Consider the following 20518-nt stretch of genomic DNA (forward strand, 5'->3'; position numbering starts at 1 on the left):
GCTTGGCAGATGGAAGATTTTCAGAGGATGCTGTTTCTTCCTTTTACCAAAGCCTACTGTGGAGAAATGCAGAAAATCTTTTAGCTTATTCTATGCTCCATGATGGGAGTCTAAAATGCTAACCTGTTGACCAGCATTAGGCATTTCCTCTCAAATGGAACTTCACTGGATAATTGTAGTTATGAATATTCACCAAGACACTTTAATAGAACTTACAGAAAAAAATGGCTAAAAACAGCAATAAGGAGAGAACATCTTTATAATATATAAACAAAAGCACCCTGAAGACCCTGTGATGATTTAAAAATATCACGCACAGAATTCAGAATAAACAGCTTCATAGTTTGTTGGCCATCTGCTTTGCAAAAGTGTTTCCAAATAAACATCTGGAAAGAAACACGAGACCCAACAGACAAAATTTAAGTCTTCATCGCAGACTAGGCTAAATGGAAGACAGCTTGGTTTCAACCAACTTTAACGTGGAGCTGTTAGAGAAGCTCCCCACCAGGCAAATCCATTCATCGTAAGCAGCCTTTCTGGTGCTTTCAAAGACTCTGCCCACAAATGGTCATCACTAAGGTTACTAGGACGATGCATGGAGTCCATCAGCAAGGGAACTCTGTTCTGCTCCCTCTTGATCCCCACAGGAGGGCTTGAATCACACTTTGTTCAAGACTGTTATTTAATAAGATATTTTTTGCATGCACTCACTCTGAAGCCAAGTGAGTAGTATGTGTTATCAATTATTTCTGCACAAGGTTCTTTATCAACTGAGAGTAAGCCCTCTGCGTTATGACACAAAAAAAGTCACTGTTTCTCCTGCTTCAGAGACACTATATCTTTCCAAGATGCACACTAATTATATCTGGGAGCCAAGAGTTCTCCAACTCAACAAAGGAATGATAATTAGTAAGAATTATTTTTTGGAGGTAGGGGTTAACCACAGTCAGTATGTTTTTAAATTCTTGATTTAATTTAGAATTTCGAAAAGGAAAAGTTCAGGTCATTGATTGTCAATTCTTGTGGTGTTTCAGCTCATCAGGTCTTTAGCTATCTCAAGGGAAATAATGCAGATGCTCCAAAATATCTGAAAACAAAATTAACTCTCATGGCAGCAAGGACAATAATTATAGAGCCCAACTGCAAAGAACCATGGGCTACTCTAAGAGTGTTGCATATTTTGACTCATATATTTAAGCCTCTAAATATCGCTGGGAGGAAAGAACTGTTCTTATTCCAATTTTACGAAGGAGGAAACCGAGGCAGAGAGAGATTATAGATTTTGATCCATATCACATAGCTAAAAATAGAAGATCTGGGTTTGAGTCCAGTTAACGAGACCTCAGAGTATATGCTTTGATGCTTTCAGTAACATCCATCGACTTACTGGAGTGTCTTCAACGTGCTTACTCCTGGGCCGGTGCTGAGCATGAGGAGGACATCTGGTGGTTGTGTTCTGCACCAGGTGTCTTAAGACTGATGCTTCATTGCCTTGTGGTCCCTGTTGCAGCTGTCAGGATGCATGACCTTCATGGATCATCACACCAATTTGATGTCCTTGTTTATTTTTTTTAATATTTTATTGAGATATAATTCACATAACATACAATTTACTCATTTAAAGTGTACAGTTTAATGGCTTTTGATATATTCACAGAGTTGTACAACCATCACCATCATCAGTTTTAAAACATTTTCATCACCCCAAAAAGGAACCCCATACCTATTATTAGTAGTCATTACCCCCATTACCCTCTACCCCCCAACAAGTCTGCACTAATCTGCTTTCTGTCTCCATGGGTTTTCCTATTATGAACATTTCATATAAATAGAATCACGTAATATGTGGCCTTTTTGTGTTTGGCTTTTTCACTTAGCATGATGTTTTTAAGCGTCATCCATGTTATAGCATGTATTAGTACTTAATTTCTTTTTATTGTCAAAGAATATTCCAAATGTCTAAAGTTACCACATTTTATTTGTCCATTGATGACTTGATGGACATGTTTCTACTTTCTGGCTATTATAAATAATGTTGCTATGAACATTCGTGTGCAAGTTTTTGTGTGGACATGCTTTAATTTCTCATAGGTATATATTTAGGAGTGGAATTGCTATATCATAGGGTAAGTCTATGTTTAACGTTTTAAAGAATTGTCAGATTGTTTTCCTCCTTGCTTATTGATAGTAAGCAGTTCTCCTTATCTGACTGCTTTTGCAAAAGTGGCTTTTCTCCTCTAGAGAGGCACATTGATATTGGAAAGAAAGGATGTCAGACATTGTCTTCAACAAATATTCAACATCTAGTTGGCTGTAAATAACCACTTTCAGTCACAGAAACCAAATAGAAAGCTTAGAATAACCTTGAATAACTGCCTCATCCCTTTTTAATACTAAATATTTTAAGTAAGTGTATGAAACAAATTTAATAAATGATGGTAACAATAGTAGCTAACATCTATTAAACACAATAGATGTTCCACATAGTCTATAAAGTACGTTATATGTATCTATAAAGTATGTTATATGTATTTTTATCATTCAATTTTAGAACCACTACATTATTTTAGAATTCTTACATTCTAGAGGGTAAGATTAAAACAAAATCATAAGAATGACAGACAGACATAATTCTATCTATACTGATGACTAGGTAGGAAAAGAAAAGGTGTAGTGTGAAGTAAAAAAAAAAAAAAAAGCTAAAACAGAAGGATGAACTCCCCTAAATGAAAAACTACTCAGAAGAGATTCACGTAGGTGAGTCAGAGATAGTTTCAATAAGGGTATCAACAGGAAGCAGGAAACTGAGTGAATTACTGTTGTCATTTTTTCTGGGTCTGTGTACTCGTGACACTATCTTATGGTTTAAGTTTTCTACAGGTCCACAGAATTTGTCCCCAAATAAAGTGTTATGGAAGCCAGTAAAGATCAACAGAAAAGAGAAATGAGGAACTGTTCTACTATAACATTTTTATTGACTTTTGTTAAAAAGTTTCCCTGCTGCAAAGTATCTATGTCTTGCCTAGCGGGAAAATGCATTTGTATGGGTTTATCTAACTAAGACTAGTACGAAGACTAGGGCATAGACATGGAGTTAAACAAACAAACAGGAAACAAACCTTATGCATGATTTTGTGCATTATGTGTTTAAAGTAAAACTGGGTAAATTTATATTTATCATAACAAATGATGGCCAAATGATGACCACAACAGCTATTGCTTATAAAAAATAATTATAATTTGGATGGTAATGGCATTTCTTATTAAAAGAATTATAATATATGTCATGGAATCCACTAGAAGGCTTCTTCCTGGAAATAAAAATCAAACTCATCAATTTACTTTAGTATGCTAGGTAATAAAAAAATAATAGTGTTTAACTGAAAAGTGCATTGTGTTGATTCTGATTTTGTGTAAATTGGCCATATAGAAAGTTCTCATTTGGATTCAAATTCTAAATATACAACTATGAAAAAATTTTGACATATTATTTTCAAGGAACCCTACATTACCCTTAGATGTGAAGGCCGTGGGAAGAATTCCTATCCTACATTCTGCTTTAGTCCTTAAGATCCAGTTATAAGCTGCTTGCAGTCGTCTTCATTCTTTGGGAAAGACCAGACTTTTCCATTTAGCAACCAATCCAGGAACTAGATTTCACCACACTAACCACATCTTCCTTCTCTGTATCATACTTGTATGCTTTTGGTCCTGAAAAGAAGTAAATGTAGCCTAAAAGAGACAAGGTTGAAATTGTGATTACCGAAAATGACTGGCACATTTATAAATGGGAGGGTTTGTAATTGTAACTTTCTTGAGGTGGCACCAAAGCGGAACTGGGCATTGGTCAGGTGACATCTCATCTCTTGCATGGCTCCACCCTGTCCTAGAACCTGTCAGCTCTACCTTCTTAGTCATTTCTTATCTTTCTCTTTGTTCTAGCCAGGGTCAGGCCTTCTCCATGGGGTCATCCAACATGCCATGCTCACTTATGCTTTCTGCTTCTGCTCAGGCTCTGCTCCTCTAACAAGCCCCCTCCCCTTTTCTTTCCCTAGTCAAGCCTCTAGCCAACCTTCAAAACCCACCCCAAGTGCCACTATGAAACTTCCAACTCCTGCTGCCAATTCTGATTTTATTTTCTTTCTCAGATCACCTCTTGTAATTACTGTGAAGTTAACCATGTGATTCAATACTAAATTAGAGATCATCTGTTTTCCAGCAATTTTATCTGTGTTGGATGGATAACATTTCTCAAAGATGCTAACTATTCCATGAGAGCAGAAGCCATGTCTGGAACTATCTTTGCATTTCTGAACAGTGTCCAGCTCTGTATTGCATCCCCAAGAGGAGTGTGTTGACTGACTACTCCAAAAGATCCAATTAAATTTATTTGACCCAGTTCAATTCAACTTTTCTAGCTATGTGTTAAATTTCAGGAGTGGGCTGATGGAGTGGGCAAAGCACTAAGAAGGTTGAGACTGTGTATTTTAAAGATGAAAAAGATAGTTTTGACCTGGGTAGACTTTATGATCTAGCTGACTAATGGATGGGAGGAATACTTTTAGAACTTTCCATCAGCAAAGACAGAGCTACAATGGAGACCTTTTATAACTATTTTTTTTTCCTAGTAGATAATCAATCTGGTTAGCTAAACTTACAAAAGGACACAGGACCAAAAATAAGAACCAATGACTGCCATTTAGAAACCCATTTTCTGTTGTGTTGAAGCAGAGTCCAGATTTCCTCTAATAATTTCCACAAAGGAAGTTTTTGGTGGAAACACTCACCGTTTAATTCTACAGCGGCATCTATTTGGCCACTTACTCCTGAAAATTCTTCTTCAGTATTCTTTGGATAGTCTTTTTCCATCCTCCTTTTTCGTTCATCATAGCTGGGAGAAATATTATTTCATAAATAATGTTAATAAGAGATTTTTATCTATTGTAGATGACATCATGCTGGTTAAGCATATTCAGCCAAGGCTGAGCTGATTTATGACTTATTTTATAAGCCTCTCTCTCTCTCACACACACACATGCACTTTGTTATTGTTGTTTAAATTGGGATCTTGAAATACCAAAAGTAGATCCTAGACCTCTAATGCTATTGTCTCATGTTCCTGAGATGATTGTGGTACCACTAGTTTGGAAGTCACTTGTTTTAAACAGCCTCTTAAAAAAATTTCCAAATATATTGTGTGGAATTAGTCATGCTATACATTACAGCAACATGTTCCTATAACTTTTTAAAAAATACATTGTCTTTCAAAGAGAACTCTACAGATATTTTTAACTCCCTATTTACTATCATAATTATTATTATTTTTCTCTCTGTGTATCAATTTCCTGGCTCATCAAACAATTGAAAGCCTTTTATAGGGGCTTTTATTCCTGGGTTTAGTACTGTGTACCCATGAAGAAAGAGTTGAAAAAATAATGTACATTGTATGAATAAACAAATATGTGAAAAATCAGTAAATTAGAACTAAGAAAATCTATAATAACTGAATCTCTGTCTTTGAAAACAAATTAATTGAATTGCATTGCTTTTGTCTCCTGGAAAGATTAGTTTGACGGGCTGAATAGTAGATTAGGTTTCTTTTTCTGGATCAGCAATCACCATTCAATGATAACTCAAGCCTGGTTAATAAGCCTCTTTGTGACCTAAATTACAGCTTGTGAAAAAGACTGTGACTTGTATGAGTCAACATGATTTGTACAGCAGTAGGAAGAGATGACTCTCACCTTTTCAAAGAAGAAAGTCCCCTCTTCATTGCATAGAGCTCCAAATGGGGACATTCCCAGGTGGACATCCCACCGCTTTCCTACCAAGAGGTCAATTTCTCCTGGTGTCTGGGCCACCAGGTAGTTTCCTGGGGCAGCAGATCACACCCACTATCTCCTGAAATGTGTCTGTCATATGGCTATGACTGTACAAGTCAGGGGACTAATCTCTCATGATACGGAGCAGGAGGCACATTTGGAAAGAAATATTCAGGCTGAAACTAACTGGAGGGTTGAGCCACTTTATGGAACTTTGGGTCTATGGATGGAAGCTAACACTCCCGACATATTAACATATTAAATATAACATATTAACATTTCATTTGGGCCTTTCATATGGACATTTTGTAGACAGGGGCCTACATAGCTAATATAAGAGGTTACCTACTTTTCATTTTACCACATAAGAACATTACCAATCAAACCATCAAAAAAACCTACTACCACTTGTTTTCATTATCATTTCATAAGGAAATGAAACTTTTAACACCAAAAAAGAAGAAAGGATATGAACGCAGAATAAAAAGACAGTTCTTGCCAAAAATCTGTTTTGTGCTGACACAGACCACACCTCTTCGCATTTATAATATTGTGATGTTCTTATTTTGCTGACAACTGGTGAAAATTTTGTGATGATTTAGCCCTTTGTAGACAGATATTTAAAGATTCCTGTTACGGAGCAAAGAACACAACATAGAAAGTCAGAGGGCTCCGGTTTGAATTTCTGACTCTGTTATCTATTGGCTCTATGATCAGGAGAATGTGCTGTGAGTTCCAAGCCCTGGTTTTCTCATCTGGAAAAGTGGTCATGGGGATAAGAGAAAATCTACACACACACACACACACACACACACACACACACACACACACACACACGTACGCATGCGCGTGCATACACACAGGTTCCTGGCACATGCAGCACCTTGGCAGGCCCAAGGCATAAGAATTTGTTGTTTATTTTGGCCCCAGGAACCATTAAGACTGACTTGTTAGTATGAGGCTGGGCGAACTTGGTGGTTTGATCTGGGATTCTAAGTCATCAAGGAGTTTAATCTTTAATCTTTAAGCACACTTTGTCAGGAAACCTTTTGCAGGTGTAGGCAAGGTTGAGAACAGGTGAAAAAAGAGGGCTAAAAAATGTTGGATGTAGTCCAGAGAACCAAGTCAGAGAAGGAATCACGATTAAGAAGGTCTGCTGGTGTGTTGAGGATTTTGTCAGGAGGATAAGAGAAAAGGAGATTCTACAGTAGGGTGAGAATCATGGGCATCTTGACTGTTGATAAATAAGTGGTGAAGGCAACTGAAGAATGAATACATGTGGTTGATGGGAAGGCCCTTTGGATTTGGATTCAGTGGATATGAGAAACAGCTTCACCTTCAGATGGACCACTTTTTAGCCGTGTGATCTTGAACTAATCATGTAACCTCTCTGAGACACAATGTTTTAACCTGTTAATTGTAGATAATAGTACCTACTTCTTAAAATCAGCAGGCAGATGAAAGAAAGAGAGAATATGAGAAAACATCTAGCATTATTCCTGACACACAGCAAGCCTCAATAAATATTAGTTGAATTTGAATATTAAGAAAAGAAATAATTTTTTTAATTAAGAATCTACTATACTAAGCATCTGCTAAAATCATTGCATTTATTTTCTCATCACTAAAGTCTTGTGTGTGAACCTAAATATCAAACTAAAAATAATGATCTGTAACTATGTTTATTTTCTTTCTTTTTTTTTTTTAATTTTTTTTTTTTTTTTTTTGAGACAGGGTCTCACTTTGTTGCCCAGGCTAGAGTGAGTGTCGTGGCGTCAGCCTAGCTCACAGCAACCTCAAACTCCTGGGCTCAAGCAATCCTCCTGCCTCAGCCTCCCGAGTAGCTGGGACTACAGGCATGTGCCACCGTGCTTGGCTAATTTTTTTTCTATATATATATTAGTTGCCCAATTAATTTCTTTCTATTTATAGTAGAGACAGGGTCTCGCTCTTGCTCAGGCTGGTTTTGAACTCCTGACCTCGAGCAATCCGCCCGCCTCGGCCTCCCAGAGTGCTAGGATTACAGGCGTGAGCCACCGCGCCCGGCCTATGTTTATTTTCTTTACGGGCATTTGTTTCATCATTTAATGTTGATTAAAGGGTATATAGATATTAAATAAATCATTGCTGACAGTTAAACTTTACTAGAGATATCATAGTGCCACAGATATCTGATGTAGTTTTTCAGATATATTATCTTACTCTCCACATTTGTAGGCTGAGGACTTGAGGATTACTTTGATAAAGTGCCTGCATTTTTGTTTAACCTAATACGTATGCTTAGAACTTAGATTTGTTAGGCATTTTCGGTGTGTTGATTGTGATGGTTTCTATCACATGCCAATGGCATAACTGATTCCATTCTACCTCCTTTGAAAGATCAAATGGGGAGTTGAGTCTGCTAAAGTCTGTGTAAAGAGAATGTGAGAAAGAATGGCAAAAACGGGGAACTTATTGATAAATTATCTGAGTTGATTTCAGGAAGTTTCCTCAAGGGGACATTTCCATTAGGAGGAACAATGAAATAGAAATCTGAAATTCCTCTTTGAAGTTAATAATCAGCTTCTAGCTGCAAATCACATGGCTTTCATGAGGGAAGGGGCCTTTGTGATCTATACCAGAGAAGGGCAGTGGGGAAAGTGATCAGAAAGGACAAGAAGGCAGAAGAGTGAAAAGCTGCCATGCACCGTCCAGATGAGAGTCAGGAAACAGGACCCTGTGGGGAAAATGGCTGTGAGAAGATTCTAGAGTAAAGAATTTGTCACAACATGGAAAAACTTCTATAATATTAAGTAGAAAAATGTCAGGATACAAAATTGTACACTTAACTATTTAAAGATGGGAAAAGCCCCCAGAAAAAAAAAATAGAAGAAAAAATATTAAGTGGCTATCAAAAGATCTTGCAAGTGTTGGCAAGTGGGAGGAAATTTCTTTCTTTCCCCTTCATATTTTCCATGTTTCCTATAACAAACATCACATGCTGTCCTTGAATCCCATTTCCCGGGCAGTCTCATACTCTCACATCACTTCAATTAACACCTGATTACGTGATGAATTCCACATTTATCTTTCCAGCCTGAGTTCCCTTGAGTTCAAGACCTGTATGCCCAAAATCTCTTCTGTTTATTTCCATTCTTGGGTCTCACCAGCAAGTTCAATTCCACATATACAAAATGGGAAACTGCTTTTTATTTCCCTAATTCAGCTTTACTTCTTAAGTTTATTGTCTTGGTAAATGGCAAAATTGAAAACCCATTTGTCAGAGAAATGACTCCCAAGTAGTCACCACCAAAATCTAAGTTTTCTACTGCTTGACGAGCAATCACATCTACTCCCAGCCCCCAAACTCATCATCTCTGGCAGGATTATTGCAATAGTTTACCTCTCTTCTTTGTTTAGCAATTCAATGGATTTTAGTATACAGTCATGTGCCAGATAACGATGTTTTGATCAATGATGGACCACATATATGATGGTGATCCCATAAGATTATGATACTATATTTTTACTGTACCTTTTCTATGTTTGGATACACAGATACTTACCTTTGTGTTGCAATTGCCTACAGCACCAGTACAGTAACATGCTGCACAGGTTTGTAGCCTAGGAGCAATGGGCTGTACCATATAGCCTAGGTGTGTAGTAGGCTATACTATCTAGGTTTGTGCTAGATGTTCTATGATGTTCACACAACAATGAAATCGTATGATGACGTATTTCTCATAATAAACTAAGCAAAACCTGACTGTATTCACAGAATTGTGCTACCGTCAACACAATCAATTTTAGAACATTGCCATCACCCTAAAAAGAAATTTCATGCCTTTTAACTATGAGTCCCCAACTCCCCTTCCATTCCACCCTCCACCCCTGCCCATCCCACTTAGACCTTGACAATCATTAATCTACTTTCTGTCTGTAAAACGTGCCTATTTAGGACATTTCATACAAATGGAATCATGCAATATGTGAGTTTTTGTGACTGACTTCTTTCGTTTAGCGTGATGCTTTCAAGTTTCATCTGTGTTTTAGCATGTACCAGTACTTCATTCATTTTTATGGCCAAATAGTCTTCCATTGTATGAATTTATCACATTTTACATATCCATTTAACACTTGATGGAAATTTTGGTTGTTTCCACCATTTTGCCATCATGAATAAGGCTAATATAAATATTTGTATACAGTTTTTGTACTGACATGTTTTTATTTCTCTTGGATATAGACCCAGGAGTGAAATTCTGAGTCAAATGATAGTTTCAGGTTTAACTTTTTGAGGAACAGGAGACTGTTTCCTAAAGTGGATATATGAATTTACATTTCTACTACCAATATATGAGGGTTCTGATTTCTCCATATTTTCGCCAAACTTATTATTTGACATTTTGATTATAGTATCCTAGCAGATGTGAAGAGATATTTCATTGCGGTTTTGATTTACATTTTCCTGATGACTATTGATATTGGTCATCTTTTCATGTGCTTATTGGCTATTTGTATATCTTCTATGGAGAAATGTCTATTCAGATCCTTTGCCCATATTTTAATTGGGCTATTTTTCTTGTTATTAATTGAGCTACAAGTCCTTTACACATTGTGGACATGAGCCTGGAACATATGACTTACTAATATTTTCTCTCATTTCCTGGGTTGAATTTTCACTTTCTTGACAGTGATCTTTGAAGCAGAAAAGTTTTAATTTTGATGAAGTCCAATTTGTCTAATTTTTATTTTTGACTCATATCTAAGCATCTATTGCTAAATCCAAGGTCAGGGAGATTTACATCTGTATTTCCCTCTAAGAGTTTTATAGTTTTAGCTCGTATATTTAAGGATTTTAATAAATTTTGAGTTAATTTTTGTATATGCTGTGAGGTAGGTATCCATATGGCTATCTACTCCTTCCAGTACAATTTGTTGCAGAGACTATTATTTTCCCATTTGTTGATCTTAGAACCTTGTCAAAAATCAATTGGTCATAAGTATATGGGTTTATTTATGAACCCTAATTTTATTCCATTGATCTATGTGTATTTCCTTATGTGAATATCACACTGTATAATTTACCATTTCTTTTAGTTAAGTTTTGAAATTGGGAACTATGAGTCCTCCAACTTTGTCCTTTTTTGAGACATTTTGACTATAACAGGTCCTATGACTTTCAAATTTTAAGATCAGCTTTTCAATTTCTACAAAGAAGCCAGTGTTATTCTGAAAGGAATTGTGTTGAAAACATAGATCAATTTGGGGAGTATTGCCATCTTTAAAATATTAAGGCTTCTGGTCCATGAAGATTCATTTTTGGATCTTAAACCATGATATATTATTCCATTAAGATCTTGTTTAATTTCTTTCAACAATGTTTTGTAGTTTTCAGATTATAAGTTTTCTATTTCTTCAGTTAAATTTATTTCTAAGAATTTTATTCTTTTAATGCTATTGTAAGTGGAATTGTTTTCCAAATTTCATTTTTAGATTGTTCTTTGCATTGAAGTGTATAAAAATACAATTGATTTTTATCCATTGAACTCATATCTTGCAACCTTGCTGACCTCATTTAAAATTTTTTTAGAACATTCTTAAGAATTTTCTATATGAAAGATCATATCATAAGCAAATAAAGATAGTTTTACTTTCTTTCCAACCCGAATAACTTTTATTTCTTTATTTGCATAATTACCCTGATTAGAGTCTCTAGTACAATGTTGCATAGAGAGGTGAAAGTGGACATTTTTGTCTTTTGATCTTAGGAAGAAGGCATTCAGTCTTCCACCACTGAGTATACTGTCAGCTATGAGTTTTCATAGATGCCCTTTATCAAGTTGAGAAAGTTTCTTTCTATTCCTAGTTTGTTGAGTGTTTTTATTATGAGATGGTGTTGGATTTTGCCAAATTCTTTTTCTGCATCTATTGAGATGATCATATGATATTTTTGTTGTTGTTCCATTGATATGGTACGTTACATTAATTCATTTTTGGATCTTAAACCAACCTTGCATTTCTGGGAAAAATCCCACTTGGTCTTGGTGTATCATTCTTTTTATATGTTGCTGGATTTGGTTTGCTAGTGTTTTTGCATTCCTACTTGTAATAGATATTGGTTTGAAGTTTTATTTTCTTGTGATATTTTTGTCTGTTTTTTTGGTATAAGGGTGATGCTGAACTCATACAATGAGTTAGGTAGTGTTCTATTCCATGTTGTAGAGGAGTTTGTGAAAAATTGGTATTAATTCTTCTTTAAATGTATTGGTAGAACTAACAGTGAAGCCATCTGGGCTTTTCTTTGTGGATAGTTTTTGATTTATACTTCAATCTCTTTACTTATTATAGGTCTATTCAGACTGTCTATTTCTTCTTGACTAAGTTTCACTAGTTTGTGTTTTTCTAGGAATTTATCCACTTTATTTATTCAATTTATTGGCACATAATTGATAATGTTGCTTTATAATCCTTTTTATTTCTATAATGTTGGTGGTGATGTCTCCTCTTTCATTTCTGATTTTAGTACTTTAAATCTTCTGTTTTTTACTTGGTCAATCTAGTAAAAAGTTGGTCAATTTTGTTCAACTTCTCAAAGAACCAAACTTCAGTCTTCTTGATTTTCTTAAGTTGCTTATTTAGTCTATATTTTATTTATTTCCACTGTAATCCTTATTATTCCTTTCTTTCACTTGCTTTAGGTTTAATTAGCTCTTGATTTTGCAATGTCTTAAAGTAGAAGTTTAAGTTATTGATTTGAGATTGTTCTTCTTTTTAAGATAGGCATTTATAGCAATAAATTTCCCTCTGAGCACTGCTTTCCCTGCATCCCATAAGTTCTGAGATGTTATCTCTTAATTTTCATTTGCTTCTAAGTATTTTATAATTTTCCTTGTGATTTCTTCTTTGATCCATTAGCTGTTTATTGGTGTGTTGTTTAATTTCTACTCCAGTTTTCCTTCTGGTATTGTCTTTTAGCTTTATTCCATTGTGATCAGAAAAAAATACATTTTATGACTTCAACTGTTTTAAATTTATTGAGACTTATGCTGTGGCCTAACATATCATCTATTCTGGAGAATGTTCCATGTGCACTTGAGAAGAATATGTATTCTACTTTTGTTGGGTGAAGCATTCTACAGATATCTGTTAGGTCCTGTTCAAGTCTTATATTCCTTGATTCACCTGCTGAGTTGTTCTCTCCATTATTGGAAGTGGGGTATTGAAATCTCCAACTGTTAATGTTCTATTGTTGATACCTCCCTTCATTTCTGTCAGTTTCTGCTTCACATATTTTGGGGCTCTGTGTCAGCTTCATATATGTTTATAATTTTTATGTCTTCATGGTATATTGACACTTTTATCATTATTATATTATTTAAAAAGGGACATTATTATAAAATGCCCCTTTTTATCCCTAGTAACATTTTTTAAAGTCTATTTTGCCTGATAGTAGTATAGCCCCTCAAGCTTTTTTATGGTTGCTGGTTGCATAGTATATTTTTTTTCCATTCTTTTACTTTCAATCTATTAGTATCTTTGAATCTAAAATGTATCTTCTGTAGAGAGCATATAATTGAATCTTGGTTTTATTTAATCCAGTCTGACAATATCTGCCATTGGATTAGACTGTTTAATCCAGTTGCACTTAATGTTATTAATAAAGTTGGATTTATGCCTACCATTTTCTATTTGTTTTCTATATGACACATGTGTTTTTGGTTCCGTTATTCCTTCTCACTGCTTTCTTTTGCATTAGTGAAAATTTTCTAATGTAACATTTTAATTTCTTTCATAATTTTTTCACTTTATTTTCTTGAATTATTTCCTTAGTGGTTGATGTAGGGCTTACCATATACATCTTAACTTACAAAAATCTGCTTCAGATTTATACTAACTTAATTCCAGTAAGATATAGAAACATTACTCCTATATAGCTCTATTTCCTTCCTCTCCCTTTGTGCTATTATTGTTATACATATTATACCTATAGATGTTACAAACCCCAAAATAATTTAAAAATTATTATTTTACATAGTTTATTACCTTTTAATGAGGCTAAGAGAAGAAAGGATATATGTTTTCATCTATATATAGATGTTTTCTATAGATGCAAATATATGTTTTCAGCTTTTGTTACATTAACTTTCTTATTTACCATTTCTGGTTTTCTTATTTTGTTCCTATGAATTTGAGTTACCATCTCAAATTCATTTACTTTGCCTAATACAATTTGGTTCCACTCACTTCCTTTATGCTATTATTCACAGATACATTTCTACCTGTTATAGCCCCAAACTACACTTATATACACATTATTTTATATAATTGATTTTTAAATTAAGAGAAGAAAGGAGAAGAAATACACATTTATATTTTCTTTTATAATTACATAATTACGCTCACTGGTTCTCTCTGGCTTTCTGTGTGGATTTGCATTACTATCCGAGGACACTTGCTTTCAGCCTAAAGAACTTTTTTTAGTATCTCTTGTAAGGCAAGTCTGCAAACAACAAATTCTCTTGGGTTTTGTTTATCTGGAAATGTCTTTATTTCTCCTTCGTTTTTGAAAGATAGCTTTGGTGGCTACAGGATTCTTGGTTGAAAGTTTTTTCCCTGAGCACTTTGAATAAGCTTTCCATTGCCTTCTGCCCAACTAGTTTAGCTGGTGTCCAGTCTTGTCCCTCTTTAATCCAGTCACATTGTTTCCAGGGTGTTGTTTGTATAACACCCATCTTATTGAGCTTCTCTTTTATCTAAGATTTTTAAACATGTCCCTCTTTCTACAGAGCAAATGCTGATCTCTATAGAAAGGCATTGGCTCTCCATGATCTATATCCTGCTTTCCTTGGGCCACATCTCTTATTTTAGTCCATGTTCTAGTCAAACTGAACTGCTTAAGGTTTTCTTCATACTCACAGGGTATTTTGTGCACTGGTGCCTTTGCTTCAATTGCTCTTTCTGCTTGGAAACCACCCACTCCCATCTCACCCCCTGTCTGGGAAACTCCTACACAACTCTGAAAAAGGAGCTCAGTCATCACTTCCTCTAAAATTCTTTACTGATGCCTTTGCTAGAGTTGGCCATTTCCTCTTTGTGTTGGTCCATTGATCTCTATGCAGTCTTCTACTAGGGAACTTTTGGTACATAGATTTCTGCTAATCATTTGCCTATAAATTTACTGTCATCTGTAAGCCCTGTTGAAGGTGTTACTAGCAGCCAATCTGAATTGAATGCTTATTATATGACAGGCGTTTCACATTTTTTTTTCTCATTCAATTCTGTAACTCTATGAAGTAGGCACTATTTCTACCTCCCTTTTGTAGATGGTGAAACTAAGACACAAAGATGATCCAGACTGCCAGATAGTTAATTGCTGGTAGAGTTGAGATTAACACTGGGGCTCTCTCACTCCTGCCCACTTTCTTAACCAGCAAACTTTGCCTTCTCTTGAAGGTCAAGAACCTAGTACAGAGCCTGACACATAATCCTGCTCAGTAAACATAGGTTGAATGTGGTAGTTTGATAATGAATTTTATTGTTTTAGTTTAAGACATTAAAAAAAACCAAGACTGTGAACTCTACTTTGTCTTTTTTATTTCTATTACTTATTTCTCTGTGGTGACTAACTATGAAATCCTCAAATAAAAAATCTCTTTCTAAGTATTCCTGAGGCATTCAGGAAGGAGGGAATGTGGAAGATGTGGCCTACTTTGCAGCAATGATGCTTCCAGTCTATCTGTATAGAAAGAGTGATTCAGGGTTGGCAATATGATTGAAAAGGGGTGGGACCTCTAGATTTGCAAATCACTTTACATAAAATTCAGAAATCCTGTCTTGAAAAATGGGGAGGTGATAGTACCCTCCAGGCCCCCAGAAACCCCTTGATGTAGCCACTGCTCTACTACTGGTAGGAGATGGAGAACATCTAAAGGTAGAAATTAGCTGTAGGTAGTAGAAGTAATATATTTTTTAAATATATATTTAAAATGTGAGTAATATATATTTTTAAAAAATTTAAATATATATTTAAAAAAAAATATATATATATATTTTAAAAAGCACCTGACCTAATCATTAGGGCCTGCTAGAAAGAGAAAAGGAAGGAATAAAAGTAAAAAGAAGTAGCCTTAATTGGCAAAGTTTAACCAACACTTCATTTGTGTTGTAGTCTATAACAGCATCGACGTGACAGAGCCTCCTTTGAGGATTTCACTTTCTCTGTGTGCAGTTCCCTGTAAGTTACAAGGATGCTGACACACGGGTTCCTACTCTTAGAGCCTAAACCAACCTGGCTCTAAGGCAACCTTCAATCCCCCGTGGAGGAAGTTCCTCAAGCGTTTTCTCATGGTGCTTCATTCACTGACACCAGATCCCACCCCTGGGTGTTCATGGAGAATTCCCCTGGTAACAAGAGCATCGAGAGACTTTTCTTCCCTTGGCACATTATTCGTGTCACAGACAGAACTAGCATGAGACCAGGGAAGACCCTGAGAAATGACTAAGGGAAATAAGACGTAATATATTGTCAGTGGATGTCGGTGTAATAAAATTCTTATTCTGTAACTTGAGACTTGTGGTCTTCTGTATTTTAGGGTGTTGTTAAGTGTTTATCTATAACACTTCATTTGTTTCCTTTGCCCTTCCCTTCCAGCTTCAGCCTTCTGAAGTAGGGATGTAATGACTGGAGCTCCATCAGCCACCTTGAGTCAGGAGGTGACCATGAGAAGGGAGGGCACATGTTAAGAATAGTGGAGCAAGCCGGGCGTGGTGGCTCACGGCTGTAATCCTAGCACTCTGGGAGGCTGAGGCGGGTGGATTGCTCAAGGTCAGGAGTTCAAAACCAGCCTGAGCAAGAGCGAGACCCCGTCTCTACTATAAATAGAAAGAAATTAATTGGCCAACTAATATATATAGAAAAAATTAGCCGGGCATGGTGGCGCATGCCTGTAGTCCCAGCTACTCGGGAGGCTGAGGCAGAAGGATCACTTGAGCCCCAGAGTTTGAGGTTGCTGTGAGCTAGGCTGACGCCATGGCACTCACTCTAGCCTGGGCAACAAGTGAGACTCTGTCTCCAAAAAAAAAAAAAAAGAATAGTGGAGCAAAATGTCAGAGGACACTTGGAGCTCCAGTGACCACAGACCCACTATGCCAGCTCTAAATCTGTTGAACGTCAGCCTTTTTACATATGTGAGAAAATCGAACCTTTATGTGTTGAAGTCACAATTATTTTAGGGTCTCTGTTACTAGTGGCTGAGTGCAATTTCTAACCAAGATAAGGCTTGATGTGACAATAAGATGTTATACGTATGAGGTCCTGCAAAGCACAATATGCAGAATTCAGGAGGGTTTATTAATTGGGTTGGTACATCGCTTTTTTCTGAACTTTTGAGCCGTAGGTCAAGATTGTCTGTCTGTCTTCTCAGCACATACACCAGTGTGTGTGTCAGTGTGTAATGTGATAGACTCTCACTGGGAAAGATTGTCAGTGTATTTTCAAAAGCAGTAACTTCAGTACAATGTCTTGGACCATTAGTATTTAACAAGGAAATTTCCTTTGACCTGCACTTTTACTGCATTGCTGCTCAGAAAAATATACGAGGTTTAAGCAATAATTTGTTAGTTATTACAACTTTTGAAGCAATTATTTTTAATTACTGTATAAATTCCTGACCGTTACTGAAGAGCTACTTTCTATGAGCACCAACCATGTGCAGACACTGCTAGGTGTCTGTCTCTGAGTGCATTATACCACTTAACACCCTCCATAACCCGGGAAGGTTAAAAATGCCTACCATAGTTTCCTTTCCTAACCAGCAAAATAAGCTTGTTAATATTTGAGTTAATGTGACCAACTTTTTAATGAATCTGTTTTATCTAGATTACAAAAGACTTTTTCTTAGTAGACATTCACAAAGGCCCAGGTAGAAAGGAACAGTATTGTTTCCCCTGGGGCATCAGGCATCATTAAAATCAGAGAATCTCTCCTTCTCCACCCTAAAATTTATGGAGAATTTTGAACCTCTGCCTCATGTTTTGTTTTAGCTGTTAATCCTCAGTCCAGCCTGGTTGGAGGTGTATGTTTTACTGAGCATGCTGAGCGGACGGTAGGTAGATTAGAGCAAAGATGGTGTGATAAATGGATGAGAGAGAGAATGGGAAAGTGGATAATCCCCCCAACGAGAATCAGACTAGGAACACTCTCTTTTTAACACTAACTGAATACTCCTAACATAAAAGCTTCACACTTTTGCACACACTTTTATGTGCTTCTCTTGATCTCGTTCTCTGAAAATCCACAGGGAAACCAGATTTCTCGATATCTATTTTCCTGCGTATGTCAGCACTGTGACTACAACCACCTTTTCTTAAAGACAATGTTAGGAGAATCATACTCTGCCCAGAAGATATTAGGGGCTTAACAAACGAATTTCTGTCACTATGTTTCAGAAAGGAAGGTCTGAGAGAAAAACAGCTGGCTTAGTGGTTTAAGCACGGGTCTGCAAGTGGCAACTCATGACACCACATAATACTTCCAGGGCTCTCAGTAGCCCTGAAGGGTCAGTAGAGGCCACATTTGTTTGAAATTCTTTTTTTTTTTTACAAAATAACTTTTCTTTCTCATGGAATATTTCTGTGCTCCAGTTATATTACTTTCTTAGCTCTAAATTGGGGGAGATACTAACAATCATGTGGAAGAAGATGACAAACATTTATCTTGAAATTTCTTTTATGCCACACAAATGGTTATTAAAACTAGGTAATATAAAATAAAATAAAAGCTCTTGGACTGAAGTTGGGTATTCTGCTTCTACCCAGACCCTATCATGGACCTACAGTATTTAGCATAGTCACCTGCTTAGAATCTGCTTTTGCTTCTCTCTTTTGAAGTTCAGGGAAAGAAGCCAACACCAAAGAGAGAATCAGAAACAAAGGGAAGATGTGCAGAGGCAGAGGTGGTCTTTGAAGGAGCTTGGCAAAGAGCTGCACTCATTCCTCAAAGTGTGTCAACTGAGGATAGAAACTCAGTAGCAGAGACAAGGTGTGACCTGTTTGCAGTGACTGAATGAAAAATCACACTGAATTGAGATCTGCTTATAATAATCTTCTGCAGGACAGGCATGGAAATTATATGGCTCCATTTAGAGAAGAAGAATCTTCATGTTCTAGGCTAAATAAAAGGGCTTAGCCATAAGGCCTTCTCCTTTCATTAGAACTTTTCTTTGAAGAACCTCATAGTTGTGACCACATCCATTTTGCCCACCTCACAGAATATTCTGGAATGTATCTGATACTCTCCTAACAGCAGGGGCAGTTCCACATCAGGCATTCCCAGTGCAGAGTTGGGTATTTGGCAATGCTGCACCCACTTTTTTAGGCCACTAGGGGTCCAGTTAATGAGTGCATTGAAAGGTTAGGATGTTTGATGTCCTAGAGACTAATAGGACTATTGAGTGGATGTTTCACTCATTGTGTGGGTGGTTCCATACCTTGAAGACAGTCAACCATTTGTACATGGCACCCCAGTGGCCGAAAAGAGTCAATGGGCTTATTGCAAACTTGCCTTGTACTCTTTCCTGTGAATGGCTTTTTGTGCTCCCCATGAACATATTTAGACAGTCAAAAGGAGAAAAGCCGTACCTGTAGTATTCATCTCCCACAAAGAACAGCGTCTTCTGCGGCTCCCTGAGATACACGGCGGCATCTATTCTCTGCACGTGCCGTGGGAATCCAAAGTCGTATATAGTGCGAGGAGGACCCTGCATTTGGAATCCCCTAGTTATCCAGTAGTGAGGGCCTGAAAACAGAAATCAACACTTACAAAAACTCTGGACCAATTAGTGATGCAATTCACTCATAAAGGTTTCTGTGAAGCATCATAACTAGGACTAGTTCATGGGATATTTGCCATGGCTATAATCCAATAGAAGACAGAAGCCTCTAATTAATTCAGTAAAAGACTTCAAACTTCCCTGGAGGCAAAATCCCTGGTTATACCTTAAAGAAGCAATAACACTGATACAATTGTATCGTACATTAAGCACATCAATTTTTTCAAGATACCTTTCATTTATAAGCTCATTTCATCATATATCTATGAGAGAAGGGGCAAGTGACATGAAAATGCTATGATTTTTACTTAAGTTGGCACCGGCCTTCTACTCTTATCCCTTAACATCAAGGAAATATAAGCTAAAACTGACAGTTACCACCTATTGGATTACTTCCATTGACTATACATAGTTGCAACACATCTTCAAGGTTGATATTACTATAATCACTTTTCAGAGGAAGCTGCAAAGGCTCAGAGAAAACTTAGGTAACTTCCCGAAGTCACTCAAATCTTAAAGAGCTGGGGCCAGAGATTGGTATCGTGTGTGTCCAACTCCCAAAGTCACAGGTTTTCTCTTCTCCCCACTGCTTCTCAGCATGGGCTGGCACCGAGGGTATTGTTTTCCCCACATGGGGCTCCAGTTGGCTTCTGCTAACTAAAGGCTGTCCGTGGAGTATGCCGTGTCACTCTGAGCAGAGGTGCTGGGCGTAGGGACCAGGATTCTAGCTCCCTGGACGCTGTCACCTAGCACAGTGCCCCACTAGGCTAAAAGGCTTGGTTCTGAGAACAGTTTCCTAAGTCACCATCATTACTGTCATTGTCACAACAGAGAGGGTGGCATTTCATACCCAACCCGAGGAGAAGGAGCAACTGTGACATGCTC

At 36.8% G+C, this 20518-nt stretch overlaps 1 protein-coding gene across 1 annotated transcript in view; it reads right to left on the reverse strand.

The window, feature by feature from the left end:
• Positions 1–3132: 3132 nt before the first annotated feature.
• The window catches only part of MMP20 (matrix metallopeptidase 20), a 45616-nt gene continuing 28230 nt past the window's right edge, over positions 3133–20518 (reverse strand). Inside the window, exons 8-10 of the mRNA XM_012770572.2 lie at positions 19443–19599; positions 4788–4891; positions 3133–3732 (exon numbers count right to left, since the gene is read on the reverse strand). Of these exons, the coding sequence (XP_012626026.1) occupies positions 3632–3732; positions 4788–4891; positions 19443–19599 (362 nt within the window). The 3' untranslated portion in view covers positions 3133–3631. The remainder of the gene's footprint in view (positions 3733–4787; positions 4892–19442; positions 19600–20518) is intronic.

Source organism: Microcebus murinus, chromosome 4 (assembly GCF_040939455.1).
Source record: "Microcebus murinus isolate Inina chromosome 4, M.murinus_Inina_mat1.0, whole genome shotgun sequence".
Classification (NCBI taxonomy): Eukaryota; Metazoa; Chordata; class Mammalia; order Primates; family Cheirogaleidae; genus Microcebus; species Microcebus murinus.